At 37.9% G+C, this 15320-nt stretch overlaps 1 protein-coding gene across 1 annotated transcript; it reads right to left on the reverse strand.

Annotated features, from left to right (window-relative positions):
* Positions 1-13546: 13546 nt before the first annotated feature.
* Positions 13547-15040, reverse strand: LOC133725998 (uncharacterized). The gene has a single exon (XM_062153440.1). The coding sequence runs from the start codon at positions 15038-15040 to the stop codon at positions 13547-13549; it is 1494 nt and encodes a 497-aa protein (XP_062009424.1).
* Between the last annotated feature and the right edge of the window lie 280 nt (positions 15041-15320).

Below are 15320 nucleotides of genomic sequence, written 5' to 3' on the forward strand. Positions count from 1 at the left end.
GAGACTAATCCGTGCTCGGGGGATCTTGTCAGAACGCTTCATCCCCCCTGGCCACCAAGAATATATTGGAATTTAACTCCAATAAGCGTCGGCGGGATTTGAACCCGGGTGTGGGGGTTCCACATCTGGAGGCTCTTACCAACTCGACCAAAGAGAGCTGATTTATTAATTCTTTGCAATGTGATTACAATCAAAGCTTAGAACATGGTGCACATTGTAATGTGATATTGAATATCAAATAATTAGTTAAGTAACATCATGAATTAAAGTAAATTGTTAGTGGTTTATTCCAACGCCTTAATGTCCAGAATCATCATCATTGAGAACCCTTACATCAATACAATCATTCTTGCATGCTTACTGTACATGTCTTTGGTCCGTAAGATCTTAAATTTATGCCTAGCTTTAACCTTAAAATTTTCAACTTCAATATAGGTTGTTAAATTTCTTTACCAGCCTCAACTCCCCTTGGGAAAGTGATTTATGTGTTTTTTTTTTTTTTTTTTTGGTTTTAGTTGGTGTGGTTTGTTTTAATCACTTAACATTAGCATTTCCTTCTCTCAAAAAAAAAAGGAAAAAGAAAAGAAAAGGCATTTCCCCACTGAAACAAATTGACGTAATTAATTCATAATTCCAAAATTTACACAGGAACAACTATGATTTTGTTCACTCTAGTCAGTTATCTTGCGCTTTGCTGCGGGTCTTTTTGTTAACATGTATTATTGATGGAACTATAATGATTGCATAACAAATAAATGATAATTGCTGTTTATGTACACTAATTCATTAAAGTCATTTTTATTTTTATCTTGTAACACCAACTTGCAGGCTTACTGACATTTGAAGTTGTCATTGTGGACATTATGCCTCATAAGAGACAAACATACAAATTCAAGCACCGACTAAATTTGTTATTCAAAATGTTGCACGCTATGTACATAAGCAATGTAAGCCACTCCCTGTACTGTCACGAATCAGTCCTTCCCTGATATTTTTTTTTTGGGTCTGAAAATACTTCAATTGAAAACCTGAAAGGGAGAAGGCACAAACAAGTACTTCCCTGATATTATCTATTCCTATATGTTATAACAACCACAAACCCATGTTGCCCACTCAACATATTTCATGAGCTTGGCTACCAGATTTTACCGAAGATTGCGGCCGAAGTGGCGAGGATGAGCTGCATGTTCCTCTCCAAGACTATAGGAAACCATTTCTTTTTTGGACAAAATACTGTTTACTCCCTATACTTATAGGGAGTAGACGTTCCAGTCCCTCGCCTTTCAATTTCACCTAAAAAGTCCCTAAACTCTCCAATTTCATCCAATTGGTTCTTGCCGTCAATTTTCCGTCTAAATCTCCGTTAAACTACTGACGTGGCAATGCTTACACCCTGAAATGTCTATTATACCCTCACTTATTATTTTCTTTTTTTATTTATTTATTTTCTCTCTCTCTATTTTTTTTTTTGTTTTTTTTACCGATTCTTCTTCCAGCTCTCTCTCCTCCTCTGTTTATCTCCCTCGTCTTCTTCCAAAAACAACCAGCTCTCTCTCCATCTCCAGACCTTCAATAAAGAAGAGAAAGATTCAAAACTCAAAAAAACAAGCAGAGGAGAGGAGAGGTCATATTATCTTTCTTCAACATGATCACCCTCCATTAACCAGCACCGACTCCAGCTCCCCGGAATTCGACTTCTGGAGGCTCCAAAACCCGTCTTGCCCGCAACCTGATCTCACCTCTGCCGATGAGCTATTCGTCGACGATGTCATTCTCCCTCTCTGCCTCGTCCCTGCCCACGAGAAGCTGCCCGACCCGAACCTGCGACCCAAATCGGAAGAGATTTCTGCTCTGGACCCAGAACCAGAGGCCCTGGTGTCAACTGCAGCTCCGGTGCTGACCGCATCGAAGCGGTGGAGGGACATGTTCATGAAGAAGAGTGAGAGTAGTGAGAAAGAGAAGGAGAAGAAGAAGGAGCGGAAGAAGGAGAACCGTTTTCGCGGAGCAGATCCGCCGGAAATGCTTGTACCCGACCCAAATTCAAGGCTCCGGGGAGGTGAACAGCGCCGTGTTCAAGGAGCATCAATGTACCTGATACTCATACTAATCAGGTCTGGATTTGAGCAACAATTTCATATTCGATCCCTCTTTTGAGTCTTTTCAAAGCTTCACAGTAACCCAATAACTATAGCGAATGCCCTGAAACTCAAACTACACGCCTTACTGTTCTCTCAATCGTCTCAAACTTTCTTCTTCTTATTGATCGCCGAAATCAATCTCAGCTTTCATCGCAAATCCTAAATCATGTCTGGTGGGTTTTTAAGGGTCAGTTTGTTTGATGATTCTGAATTGCTTTTGATTCCTTGTTTTTGATTGGATTCAGTATCTGTTGTTACTCAGATCTTCTCCAAAATTCTTAATTTCGATTGATTTAGTATCTGATTAGGTGGTGTTTCTTTTGAATTGTGTTCATCAGGGTACGTCGGCTGATCAGGACACGAGGTTTTCTAATGAGCAAGCAAGCTGCTGAACTGAAATCGCAGAAATTCGCACTTGAATTGGAACATTTTGTTCGTTTTCGATCCCTATTTGTTGTTCAATTTACTTTACATTGGTGGGCTTATATGTATTTATTAATGTGTGAGAATTGGTGTATTGGTTAACTGACAAAATGGAGAGAGAGCTGGTTGTTTTTGGAAGAAGACGAGGGAGATAAACAGAGGAGGAGAGAGAGCTGGAAGAAGAATAGGTAAAAAGAAAAAGAGAGAGAGAGAGAGAGAGAAATAAATAAAAAAGAAAATAATAAGTGAGGGTATAATAGACATTTCAGGGGGTAAGCATTGCCACGTCAGTAGTTTAACGGAGATTTAGACGGAAAATTGATGACAATGACCAATTTGGTGAAATTGGAGAGTTTATGGACTTTTTAGGTGAAATTGAAAAGCGAGGGACTGAAACGTCTACTCCCTATAAGTATAGGGAGTAAACAATATTTTGTCCTATTTTTTGGTAGAAATTCTGAAGCACCTGAATGAAACAAATTGAATTAGCAAACATATTAAGGTGCTTTCAGTAAAACTATCTTTGTATCACTGAGCAGGTTGAGAAACTTCTACGTTTGTTATCATTAAATCATGCACCAAGAGCTTTCTACAACACTATAGGCAGCTTAAAATTCAGAATCTGCTCAATAGAATTTTAACCACCAAATTCAGTTGTTCAAGTTCTGAACGTCATATCAATGCTAGTAAAAGTACTGAAACAACCTTGTGCAAACATATTTTGCAAATTGAATTGAATTGCAATCGCTATAAAAGACCCAAAAGCCTAAAGCCATGGATACCATATCCACTAATCCTTGCCACGTTGTTATAGATTACTGGAAAATAAAGAAGCCCTAAATATATACATGCATGAGCAAAACCCACAGGTACCTCACCTCACAATCAGTGAAAGATATTCCCTTTATAAAAAGAGAACAAAAGTACGTCAAAAGTAGGCAGACGTCCACTTTCTGCAATTTATAAACCATACTCCGATTACGTACACGTCAATATGCACATTCCAGTAATAAGGGAGAGCTACTGGTGCTGAATGACAAACTAAACACTAATTTTAATTCATATTTTCACTTTGACATCAGGAGGGATATGGATCGGAGGAACAAATACATGTAACTAAATCTATTCAAAGTTTAAATGGTTTTTTAGCTTATTTAATCTATTCTTGCACTTTTCTGCTCACGACTCTCATAAAAGATATCTTTGATTTCTCCCCTGCTTCTCTCTTCTTTAATTAAATCAAAAGGATTATCCCATTTATTAGATACAATTCAACTTAAGAAACATTCAAACAACTACGTAGGATAAGAAACAAATGACAAATAAAACAGTGAAAGCATAGATTTCAGGCATATAGAAACTTGAAATTTTTGGAGACGCAAAATATCTGCCGAAAGTAAGTAAAAGAATCATTTTGAAACACACCTGCATTATATCGGCAAATCTCTGTGATTTCTGCAATAATGAAAAGCTATCCAGATCATCATAGTTAAGTGTCTGTAAGTTTGCCAAGTCCCTGTTGACATCTTCCTCCATGTTTGCAACACCAACATCATCTTCAACCTGTAAAATCAATAATGACTTGGTGCAAAGATCGAGACAGATATGAACTTTGAATAGCTGACTAACCATCTTATAAAGGGCAAAACCATCTTATGAAATACTCACAGGAACATCGGCTTCATTGTCAGATAGCTCATCAAGATTAGCAAGTTTACGCCAGAAAATATCAAAAAAATTGTATGGCCGGATTGCTATAAGTCTATAACCCTTGTTAGATTTGGTGCAACTCAGAACCAAATAAATATATGCATGAAAATACATAAATATACTTCACAATCATAGAGAGGGAGATAACAATCACCAAAGCTATAGTACTCAAATTATGGGGACACATATCTTCTTTAGTCCCTATTGCTCATCTAAAGGCACGAATCCTTCATGTGTCCCCTTAAGCCCTTTTTCTAGTAGTGAGAAGAGAGAAATAGAACAAGGGAGGTTAGGGGAGAGAGACCAAGGCACCAAGCTTTCAATAAAACTCAATTTTATTTCATTCTAATCTGTTTTGGGTTTACAATAGGTAGCTAGCCATCTTTATAGAATTAAAACAACATAACCCTTAAACTCCTAGAACACATAAGACTCTATTAAAGACATATTTAATAATAAGACCCTTAAATACTTGAAGACTTAATAGAAAATTACTCATAAGTGTCACTTTGAAACTTTAATTAGCCATAAGGCCACCTATTGTTTTTTGTACGAGAATTTCTATTGGGACCTCCAAATCTGCTTACTTAACCTCACTCTATTATGAATTATTAAATGACATATATAACCTACTATAAAATGACTATTAAGGACAATAATTATACTAAAAAATATTATATTTATTTTATGTAGACTTTCCAATTCAATAATATTAGATGGTATTTCTTATTATTTTCCTTATCTATTTTTATTTTTCGAATTTCACTACATACTCATTAAAGCATTCATATATATTTAATAAGAATTAAAACTAAAAATAAAAATATGATTAAGATTATGTGACATAAAAATGTATGATATATATGTTGAATGCATATTGGTGAGGGAAAACAAAATAAATCCTCTTATTATTAATGACCTAAATCTAAGTCAATCCATTATATTTGCAAAAAAAAAAAAAAAAAAAAAAACTAAAAATATTTAAATAATTAATAATGTGGAACAAAAAATACAGAAAAAAAAAACATTAAAAAACAAATTTATTTTTTAGAATAAAAACAAATGATTTCTTCATTTTTTTTGCACAGCTAAAATAGAAAAAAAAAAAAAAAAAAAAACAGAATAGTTCATGGCATTTTCTTATTGATTAGACATTAATTTTTGAAACTCAAGTTTGAGTAAGAAATGTATATTTAGTTAAGATTTATAGAGTGATTAAATCATTGAAATGACTAAATATTCTTATTTTAAAGATAATAATATGTTTGCAAATTATATGAGTGAGGTTATTTGAGGAAGTTTAGTGAGGTTTAGTGAGTAAATTTAGTTTTTAAAAATTTGATAAGAGGTGTAAAAAGCATAGAGGTCAAGTGAGTAAATTTGGAGGTTCCAATAGAAAAACTCTTTTTGTACAAATAAGGCCATTTCAGACCAAAATTATTTTCAGCAATGACAATTTTGCCCATCCACCTTATAACAAACAAAAATATTCTCATATATCTTCGCAATTACCAAAAAAGAATTCTGAACTCTCTCTCTTTCTCTCTCCCCCTCCGTCTCCGGTGAAATACTCCTCTCCACCGTCATGTCGGCGATCGGAATTGAATATCCGACGCACAACGTACGATGCCGTTTCGCGACTGGATCTCTGATGCACGACGCGGACTGGAACCAGATCTCCGATTCTCTCCTCTGTCTCTCTCTCTCTCTCTCTCCGGAAAAACACTCCTCTCCACCATCACGTCGGCGACTGGAACTGAATCCCCTACAGACGCGCCATTTCGCGACTAGATCTCGGACGCACGAAATGGATCTCTGATGCACGATGGATCTCAACCTTGGCTCCGGCAGCACCCTTCCTCAACGCCATCGCCGATTCTGTTGTCGATTCCATCTCCATCACCTTTCTCAGTCGAAGCCGAATCCAACGGAGACAAGCCGGAGTAGATTCTCACCGTCTCCGCGCACGAGGACAACGTCGCTGGAATATAGCTCACCGGAATTGATCGTTCTATGGTTCGTTGTGCTGAGTTCTTGATTTTCTTATAGATTTGTGGTTTGAATTCTTTTAGCGAGAAACTCTAGGTCACCATCACATCAGAAACTCTTTTAGTCTCTTCAAACCCAGAACTTCTCCAATCCTCAAAAGCCACCACTTAACTCAGCAACCCATAAATGGCTCCCAAGAAAGCAATCACTGATAATCAATGATATTATTTACGGGTTTTACATGAAGAAAAGTTATTTTATTCAAAATTTGTTTTTCAATGTAAATGCAAACATCCACTTATATTTTGTTTTTACTAGAAAAACATGAAAGATGTATTTATTTTAAAAAATGTTGAAAAAAAAATTATAAGTAAACAAAAAACAGGTTGGTGCATGCAATAAAAAAAAAGTGACAAAAAAAAAAACAGGTGGTATTTAAACGGGTCGTTTTTGAGGAAAACACGTTTTTTGGATGCGTAGTTTTAATGCGTTGCACAAACTGTATAAAACAAATAGAGACACACACTTTCTTAGTTTATCAAATTGCTTATGTTTCCCTTCAGCAGTTCACTCATAGCTCTGCTCTCATCGTAAGCTTTGATTTCTTGATTTTGATTGTTTTGTTTCATCTTCCAATTTCAATTACAGTTACAGATTTCGTAGAATTATAGTTACCAAATGGGTCTCCGATTCGGCTTAAGCGATCCGAGTTCACTGGCTTTCCCTACTCATTATGATGTAGAGAAAAGCAACCAACTTGGGTTGATCTTGTGAGACCATGGTGGCTCTAGGACCAGGCAAGAACAAGCACTTAGGGAAGAGGTACTAGGGATTCTTGACGATGGATCAACAACGTCAAGATCTGGGTCAACAACTTTTCTAAGGCCAAGGGATTCAGTGCTATGGTTTTCACATTTGGGGCTTTTAGGTTAGGTGTACATGGCCCAGGTGCTGATTTAGATACTCTCTGTGTTGGACCTGTCTATGCTTCTCGAGAAGATGATTTCTTTGGAGAGTTGTATAGGATGTTGGATGGCATAACTGATCAAGTCACTGAGTTGAATATTAATTGTTCCTGATGCTCATGTCCCTGTCATCAAGTTTAGGTTAAATGGGGTGTCGGTGGATCTTGTCTATGAGAGACTCTCTCTTTATGTTGTTCCTGACGATTTGGATGTGTCAAATGACTCTATTTTGTCATGTGTCCGTGCTCATGATGAGCAGTCTATTCGCAGCCTTAATGGTTGCAGAGTTACTGTTCGCTCAAAAATCATCTCGGCCGCGTGTCCCCGGGCCGAGGGCTTCTTTGGCTTACACGTGTCCTTCTGGAGTGGTGACGTGTGAGCGGGCGTGCCAACTCGCGGCCAGTAGGCCAAGCGAGGTTTTGTTATAGATTGTAGATCTTGCGCTGATCTAACTTCTGATCAGTTGATTGTGGGCCGAGGAAGGATCGATCTCGGTCGCGGGGTTCTCTCTGCCTTGAATGCAAGGACTTTAGCACGGATCGGCCTTAACTAGCCGCAGTCTTCGTGCTGTGTAACTCGGTGATTGAGGTAAAAGTGAAGTGATGATAATTCTTTTTGTGATTTTGTATAAAGTAAATGACGTAAAGCAAATAACAACAAATAAATAGCATAAACGAAAATGCAGGTAAAGAAAGTGCAAGAATGTAAAGGTGCAGCAAATAAAGTGCAGGAAGATAAATACAGGTAAAGAAAGCGATAAGATAAACACGTAGAGATTGATAAGAATTGCTGAATTGTAGAAATGTATTGAGATAAAATTTGTGTAATCGCGTAGAGCGTTTGGTCGAGGACCACTAACAATGAAACCTATGGTCCTTTTTATAGTGAAACTAAACTACTGAATGAAGGAAAAGAAGCAATCTCAATATTTACAGCTAAGACCGCATTGATTACAAATAGAACAGTATTCATGTTTGTGATATCATTATCATTGTAACTGATGATTGGCAATAACACCTCCTGATGCTCATTCAAGTTAATTGCCTCAAACTTCGGTAACATTTCTCCTGACAATCAACCAATTAGCCGCGGTCATTCATTATGACTTGTGGGTCATTTGATCTCTTCCGATTTAATAACGGCTCTCTGCACACGTTATTTTTGGTCATCAATTTGACAATAAACATTTAATGTGCCGCGGCTAATTGGTTGCGGTCTTTCATTAGCCGCGGTCTTTCATTAGGCCTTGCCGGCCGGGCCCACCTATCTTCTACGTGGGCCTTGCCAAATATAGGTTCAAATAGAGCCCCCTTAGTCCCTTGAGCTTCTGCATAAATGCCGAGTGGTTAAGGGACTAAAAGATTGTTTCTAGAAAAATCTTTTGGCAAGGTTCACGCATTATAGCGTTGGTGACATTCGTCATGCAGCAGCTACTCACTGCGGCTTTTCATTACGTTACGGCTATTCAACCGTTCAAGTGCGGTCCTAAGCCAAATTTCTTGCAGGCCCTACCCACCTGTGTGCCATGTGGGCATTGCCAATTTTAGGTTCAAACAGTTACTGACCAAATTCTTGGTTTAGTCCCTAACATTCGCACTTTTCGTACAACATTAAGGTGCATTAGTGATTGCACCAAAGTTAGTACACAATTTAAAACCCTATCAATGTAGTAAGAGCAAGTAGATTATCGTTCTCAACCAAATATTATGGTTTCATTTATTCCTGCAAAATAAAATGTTAGATAAAATAAAACAAATATATATTTACACTATTTACGATTTTACAAGAGAAAAAAGATTTTTGGATTTAATTTCTAAATTAACACTAAGTAATATACAAGTGACACACCAAAACACATAATCAAGTAGATTAATATGGATGGAATGAATTAAAGATGTAGTCAACCACTATTAAAATGTTGGCAAGGTTTCAAAGTTCAAATTATGAATCAAAATATGTTATAGCAAAGAATCGATCAAGAACAAAGATGAACGCATACAAAGTCATTTTTACTTCCCTTAATTAAATTAACTAGATGAACGCACCATAGTTAACCCTATTAAGCATGCAATTACTAGTGGTAGCTAATCACTAACAAGAACACAATCAATGCATTAAGCACATATGGAAGTTTGATTAATTCAAGCAAAGATAACAAGTTAGAACGCTAATCTTATCATGCAAAACTCATTGTTGATTTACCTAAGTAATTATAGGTTTTCCACTTCGATTATTAAGACCTAGAACGCTAGCATATCTTAATATGGATTCAATTACATGCTCATCAATCAAAGTATGCATCCAAAGATGAATAAACACATAAACGATGGGATTGAAGCACAAAATCAACAAACATCCATAACATATATGAAATCGCAATTTACCTTTTTGAAAACCTAAAACCTAAAATATGTTTCATAGTATTCGAAAACTAAACATCTAAAATCAATACTTCATCCTCACAACAACCAAGATACAAAAACAAAAACCGAAATTGAAATTGAAATAGAATTTGTTTTACAAAGTATCAAAACTGAAAACAATAAAAAGGTGTTCATGGTTACACTTTTGAATTCTTCAAGGATGCAAGAAGCTTCAAAGGTGGTGGAATGGATGAGGCTCACGGCAAGGATGCTTGAATGGAGAGAGGAATGCTTCACGGTCTTGAAACTTGGAACTTGGAAGAATTGCTGAAAACTTGAGAGAAGAAGGGGACGAGTTTGTGACTTTGATTATGAATTTTGTGGTAGTGAAAAAGTCTTCACAAAACCTCCTATATATAGTGCACGGCTGGCCAAGGTATCAAGGTTGATTTATACTTTAATGACATCATTCAACCAATCAAAATATTGCATGAGAAGTAAAGAACAATCTTGGTTCTTCCTTGATATCGTCTTTGCCGAAAATATTATGTATCTTCCCTCAATTTGGTCTTCATTCAACTCGTATGTAATTGGGAAACCTAAATTGATATTTATTTATTTTATTTTATTTTCCATAATTCACACGAAGTAGATATTCTTTCAAACTCTCCCTTATTCTGTTTGCCGAAATCTTCTTTTATTTTCCTTTTAATTCTCATGGCAACAACAAATAAATGTGGGACTAGGATTCCTCCAAGACGTCATGATGCTTCTAGAAGGTCACATGCTTCAATATTTGGGCCAGGCTTTTTCATATGGACGTTTCAAAGCCCATCTTTGATGTGAGACACCATCTTGTGTCTTCTAGAACATTCTTGCACAATCTTGAGTAATCTTGAAGCCACAACATCTCCTAGCCTTCTCAGGTATCCTAGTATCATCAGGACTACTTTCCTAGTCCAGTTAAGACTCTTCATTTTCGAGATGTTCTGGAACCTTCCTGAGCTCTCCTTGTGTAGCAGGGACTCATAGTCATATTAGGTTTCATTTTCCTGGCAGGAATGGGTTTCCTTATCCAACCGAGATTCTGTTATTTCTCAAATCTGTCATCAATACTTTATTTGTTGCTATTGTCGCGAATGTGTGAAGTGTTAAAGAAGCAGAGCAGCTAGCAAGAGAGCCATATGTCCTGCCAAAAGCCGAGCTTAAAAAAGATAGACATCCAGTGCATGATTTTGCTGCTGGGAACATGAAAGACAGTCACCTAATGGGGTCAGTCAACAATGGAGCTAATCCTTCCACTGGTTGTTCATATAACGGGGGCTTAGAGGAACTTCTACGTGTTAAAGATATGTGGTCATCAACCCCTTTTGAACCTGTCGCATAGAGGAAGCCATTTAACAGGCCCAAGTTGACATCATTGGCGAGTGGAAGGCTCATACAGGGTTACTAGGAAATGTAGTTTAGGGTTACTAGGAAATGTAGTTTAATTTTCCATTTTATGTATGTACAAATTAAATATTACAAAAAAAACTCCAGAGAAATTTCAATACAGTGAAACCCTTCTTCCTCTCTTAGGGTTTCGAGTTCACAGCGGCGACGCCATCCTCCCGGATCCCGACCTGCGTAGCGACTCTTGCCGTCGAGTACCTTCCCCTCACCGTTTCTTCAAGGGTTGTGGTGTTGGCTGGCCGGATTTGGTTAAAGTCTGACGAATGTAACAGATCGAGGTCAAGGTTAGATCGAGACTTTGGTGTAGCAGATCAGCGTTGGGATCACGTGTCAGCGTTCCATCTCTGTTTGGGTTGGTGTGAATATCCGGTCGCTGGGTTTGGATCGGAGTTGATCATCAGTTGGTGATCGAGAGAGCTAGTGATTGGATCAGACCGCATTTCTTGGTTTCCGATCTCAATTTTGGTGGATCATGTCGTGGAAAGGGAGGCCGCCGGAGATGGTGGAGGTATCATCGACTGCAGTTTGGCAGCGGAGGTGTAAGGGTGCTCCTGTCAGCTTCGTTGCCTGGGTTTGGGCCTTAGGGTCTGGGCCTGGGCGATGTGGGTTCAGTCTCTGGGCTTGTTTGGTTGGTTCTGATTCTATTCAGAATTGGGTCAAGATGGAGGGTGTCTTGACACCCTCATCCATTACTTAGTGCTTTATGTTGGCCTAGCCCGAGAGTTTGACCTCCTTGGGTGCTGTTGGGCTTTATGGTCTTTAAAGTGCAAGTCGTAATTCAGATCATGGTTCTACAGAATTAGTAATTATCTCGAGTTGGACTGGAGAGAGCGGCTTATGGATGAGGAATCAACTCCTATTTGTTTGCTGGGAAGTAGCTTTCTATTTCGTACCACAATTGCGTGATTGGCGGATGGTTGGCTAGAAGATGATTTTGCCTCAGAAGACACGGAGTTGTTCTTTGTATATGAGTCCGCTTAAAAAGTGGGCTCCATTAATTTGAATTGTAATGAGTTTGCAGTACTTAGATGAGAGCTTGGTTGTTACCCCACCATTTTTTCTGTCTTTAAGGGTATGTAGACTCTGGCTTTTTAGCTGGTCATCTACTGTAATGAACCTTCTATTTCAAAAAATAAAAATTAAATATTACAAAAGTTAATGAAATAGATGATTCTTTCTATTTTCTTACCTTGGAGTATTTCGTTCCTGCTTGTTTTTTTCTTTATTCATTTCGTAACTAGCTTGATGTTGAATCTGCTTGATTTTAGTTTAGTTTTGTATTGACCGAGAACTACAGGACATTTGAGTGAATTTGGCTTGAGTTTGCTTATTTAAAGAATAAGGTTCACTTAATCTTTCTAGTCCTGCAGTGTGAGCATGTACTACATATTAGCAGAAAATATATACCAGAAAATAATTCGATATGACTCCACCATGCCTTTAAGCACTTTAACTCGTGCACTTTAATCGACTCCCTTCTGAAAACATAGAAAGTCGGGATAGACAGCTTCGTATGAGCTTCCTCCTTATTTCTGCTTGAGAACTTGAACTTTCTTTTCATTTCGAGCATTATTTTGCTTCTTCACATAAATTCTACTACTATGCACCTCTAATTCACTGTACCCAAAAAAAAAACAAGGAGTCTAATCAACTTCTGGGGTCTTGAATGCGATGTATTAAGGAATCTAGGATGAAGATTACAACTGGATTAGGGGTTAGGCTATATATTGATGATAAAACTGAAAAAATGATTTCGGAAGTAAAGAAATTCGAGAAAGTAGCTAACATTCTTCTGGTTGATTTATTAAGAAAGTCTTCTCCTAGCTAAGAATTTGATATCAAGTTTGAAATAGCTCATGATCCTCTATATTGAAGAAGGATATCAAAGAAGGAAGGACAAATAGTAGGATCTGATTGAGCAACCTTTAACAGTATTTTTGCTTATGCTGTTCATGTTTCTTGTTGACATAAAAAACACATGTATTCATATATAGTTTTCGTTCTTCTTCCCTCATCGCTTTGCATCAGCTGTTTCTAATCCTCACTAATCATACCAAGACAGAAGCATATATGGAGTATGTTCCAGCAGGCTCTCCTACATAGCTCTTCTTCCTCATCCATTCAGTCAAGAGGCAGAGAGTAAACAGAAGAGGAGGTTGTTTGTTGGGTATAGGAGGAGAAAGAAATAATAATAGTTGTAAGATACAAGATCTGATGGGAAGGGATGCAGTAACTTTTTTTTTTTTAGTTTGGACAAAGTTAGAATTTAAATCTAACAGAAAAGTGATTTCTCAAATCTAGATTAAATTCAAACTTACAAATAGAACTATTCAACAACATACCAGATTTCGATTATGCATCTATATCTATTTTGTTAGCGTATCACTAGGAACCATTCTCAATATGCCCAACTTCACTAACTGAAGACCTGCAACATTTCCTTCCATCTAGAAGTTATCAAGACCGAGAGATTGGTGCAAAATGTACTTCCCACATTGTAACCTACTCAATGAGGATATGCATCTCCCATTGTTGGGGGTAAATTATTCCTAGCCACATTTTTACGAACCAGGGCATGAGTCTCTGCCTCGTGCTGAAACTTCTGAACCAACTCTTGAAGCTCTGACTTTCTAGCTTCAACTTGCTTTTCGGAAATAGGCTTTTTCAACCCAAGGTAAAGGTTGCCGAGTCGAATAAGCACGAATCCAATAAAGAAGAGAATGGCTGAAAATACAGCGAAGGCATATGGTGCATTTTTTGCTCCAGGCATTCCATCAACATTGATTCCAAAAAGTCCAGTGATGATGGAAATTACAAGGCCACAGCCACCAAAAACACCAAGATTATGTGTCACTCTAAGGCTTCTGTCCTGCAACCATGCACGAACAGTGCTCTGCATCACATCTTGAACTGTAAATAAGCGGCCACTAACTTTTTCTTGCTCCTCAATCATTTCTCTTGTGCTCTTTCTTATTTTCTCCAACAAACTTCTTGTTGTATTTCCTCTCAAATGTTCAAGAAGCTCAAACAGAATCTCCTCTCTTGCATGAAGTGACCACTTTACTCTGATGACCTGTTTTGATAACTCTCTGATTTCTTGGTTGAGAATTATGCTAAAAAGATTTATCTCTTCATGGTTTCTCATGTTCATAAACTTCAATTCAAACTCATCTACGGCACCAAATATGGACTTGCGGAATAGCCTATCATCCCATCGAGCAAGGCGGCTAGTAAGATGTGCTATGACTTCATGCACTGTTCTAGGTACATTATAGCCTCCAGCGGAAAGAAGTTCCTCAACTTCTTTGATGCCCAACACATTTATACTTGATATAGGCCCTTTGATATGCAAAACAGTTACAAGGAAGTTTTGGGCTTGCCAGGAACGAAGTACAATGGGAATATCATTCTCGTCGACAAATGGAACACCAAATGAGTACCCCAAGAGCTCAAATAACAACCCCCCAGAAACTCTAACTGGGACCTCATACAAAAGGTGTTTCATCCTGTCACTAATCAGTAGATTTTCATCTGTTAAAGCTAAACTGACAGCAGGATGTAGCCAGTGGGCATTACGGAGCCAAGCATCAACTGAGGGGTGACCTGCAAGGACATGGCACCACCAAACAGGGCGAGCTGCTAAGTCTGCAACAGTGAAGTAGTCATCTTCATCATCAATGCCAAACTGTTGTGTATCAGCTTGCACAGTTTGGACGATTTCTGAAATTCTAGCCCACCCAATTGGCACCCAATGACTACACTCTCTTTCGCCATCATGAGCACCACTTAGGGACTTATTCCTATCACTAGATTTCAAACTGCTTGGTTTATTTCGTCCTCGAATATTAATGAACTCAAAAGCACAGATAAGGCCCTCTGTCCAAAGTTCACTTCCAGGCATGACATATTTACTCAAACAATTCGTATGACTATCTGACTTCTTCGTCATATTGCTCCCGGAACAAGGGCCGCCGGAACAATACTTGTTGCTGTCTTCCATCGCAGAATGAAGGTAGAGTGATTCGGAAACAAACTGCCATAAAATGAACCCCTTTCTCCACTGAGACAATGCTTAGAGTTGTATGCCTTAACGCCTAGGAAGCAGCAACTACCAAATTGGGATTTGCGGAGCACTCTGGTACTCTACTCTGATGACCTCTCTTATGTATAGACTAGAAGGAGAGACAATCCTAGTCCTCGTTGGAAACTAATTCATTTTTCTAATGATGCCAATTAATCTTACTCCTGAATCCTGATTGAAAACGAATTCATTCTCTAAT

This window comes from Rosa rugosa, chromosome 1 (genome assembly GCF_958449725.1).
Source record: "Rosa rugosa chromosome 1, drRosRugo1.1, whole genome shotgun sequence".
Lineage (NCBI taxonomy): Eukaryota > Viridiplantae > Streptophyta > Magnoliopsida > Rosales > Rosaceae > Rosa > Rosa rugosa.

What these genes read in the sequence shown, in the direction of transcription:
- LOC133725998 (XM_062153440.1), bottom strand. Translation starts at nt 15,040, where the DNA reads ATGGAAGACAGCAACAAGTATTGTTCCGGCGGCCCTTGTTCCGGGAGC.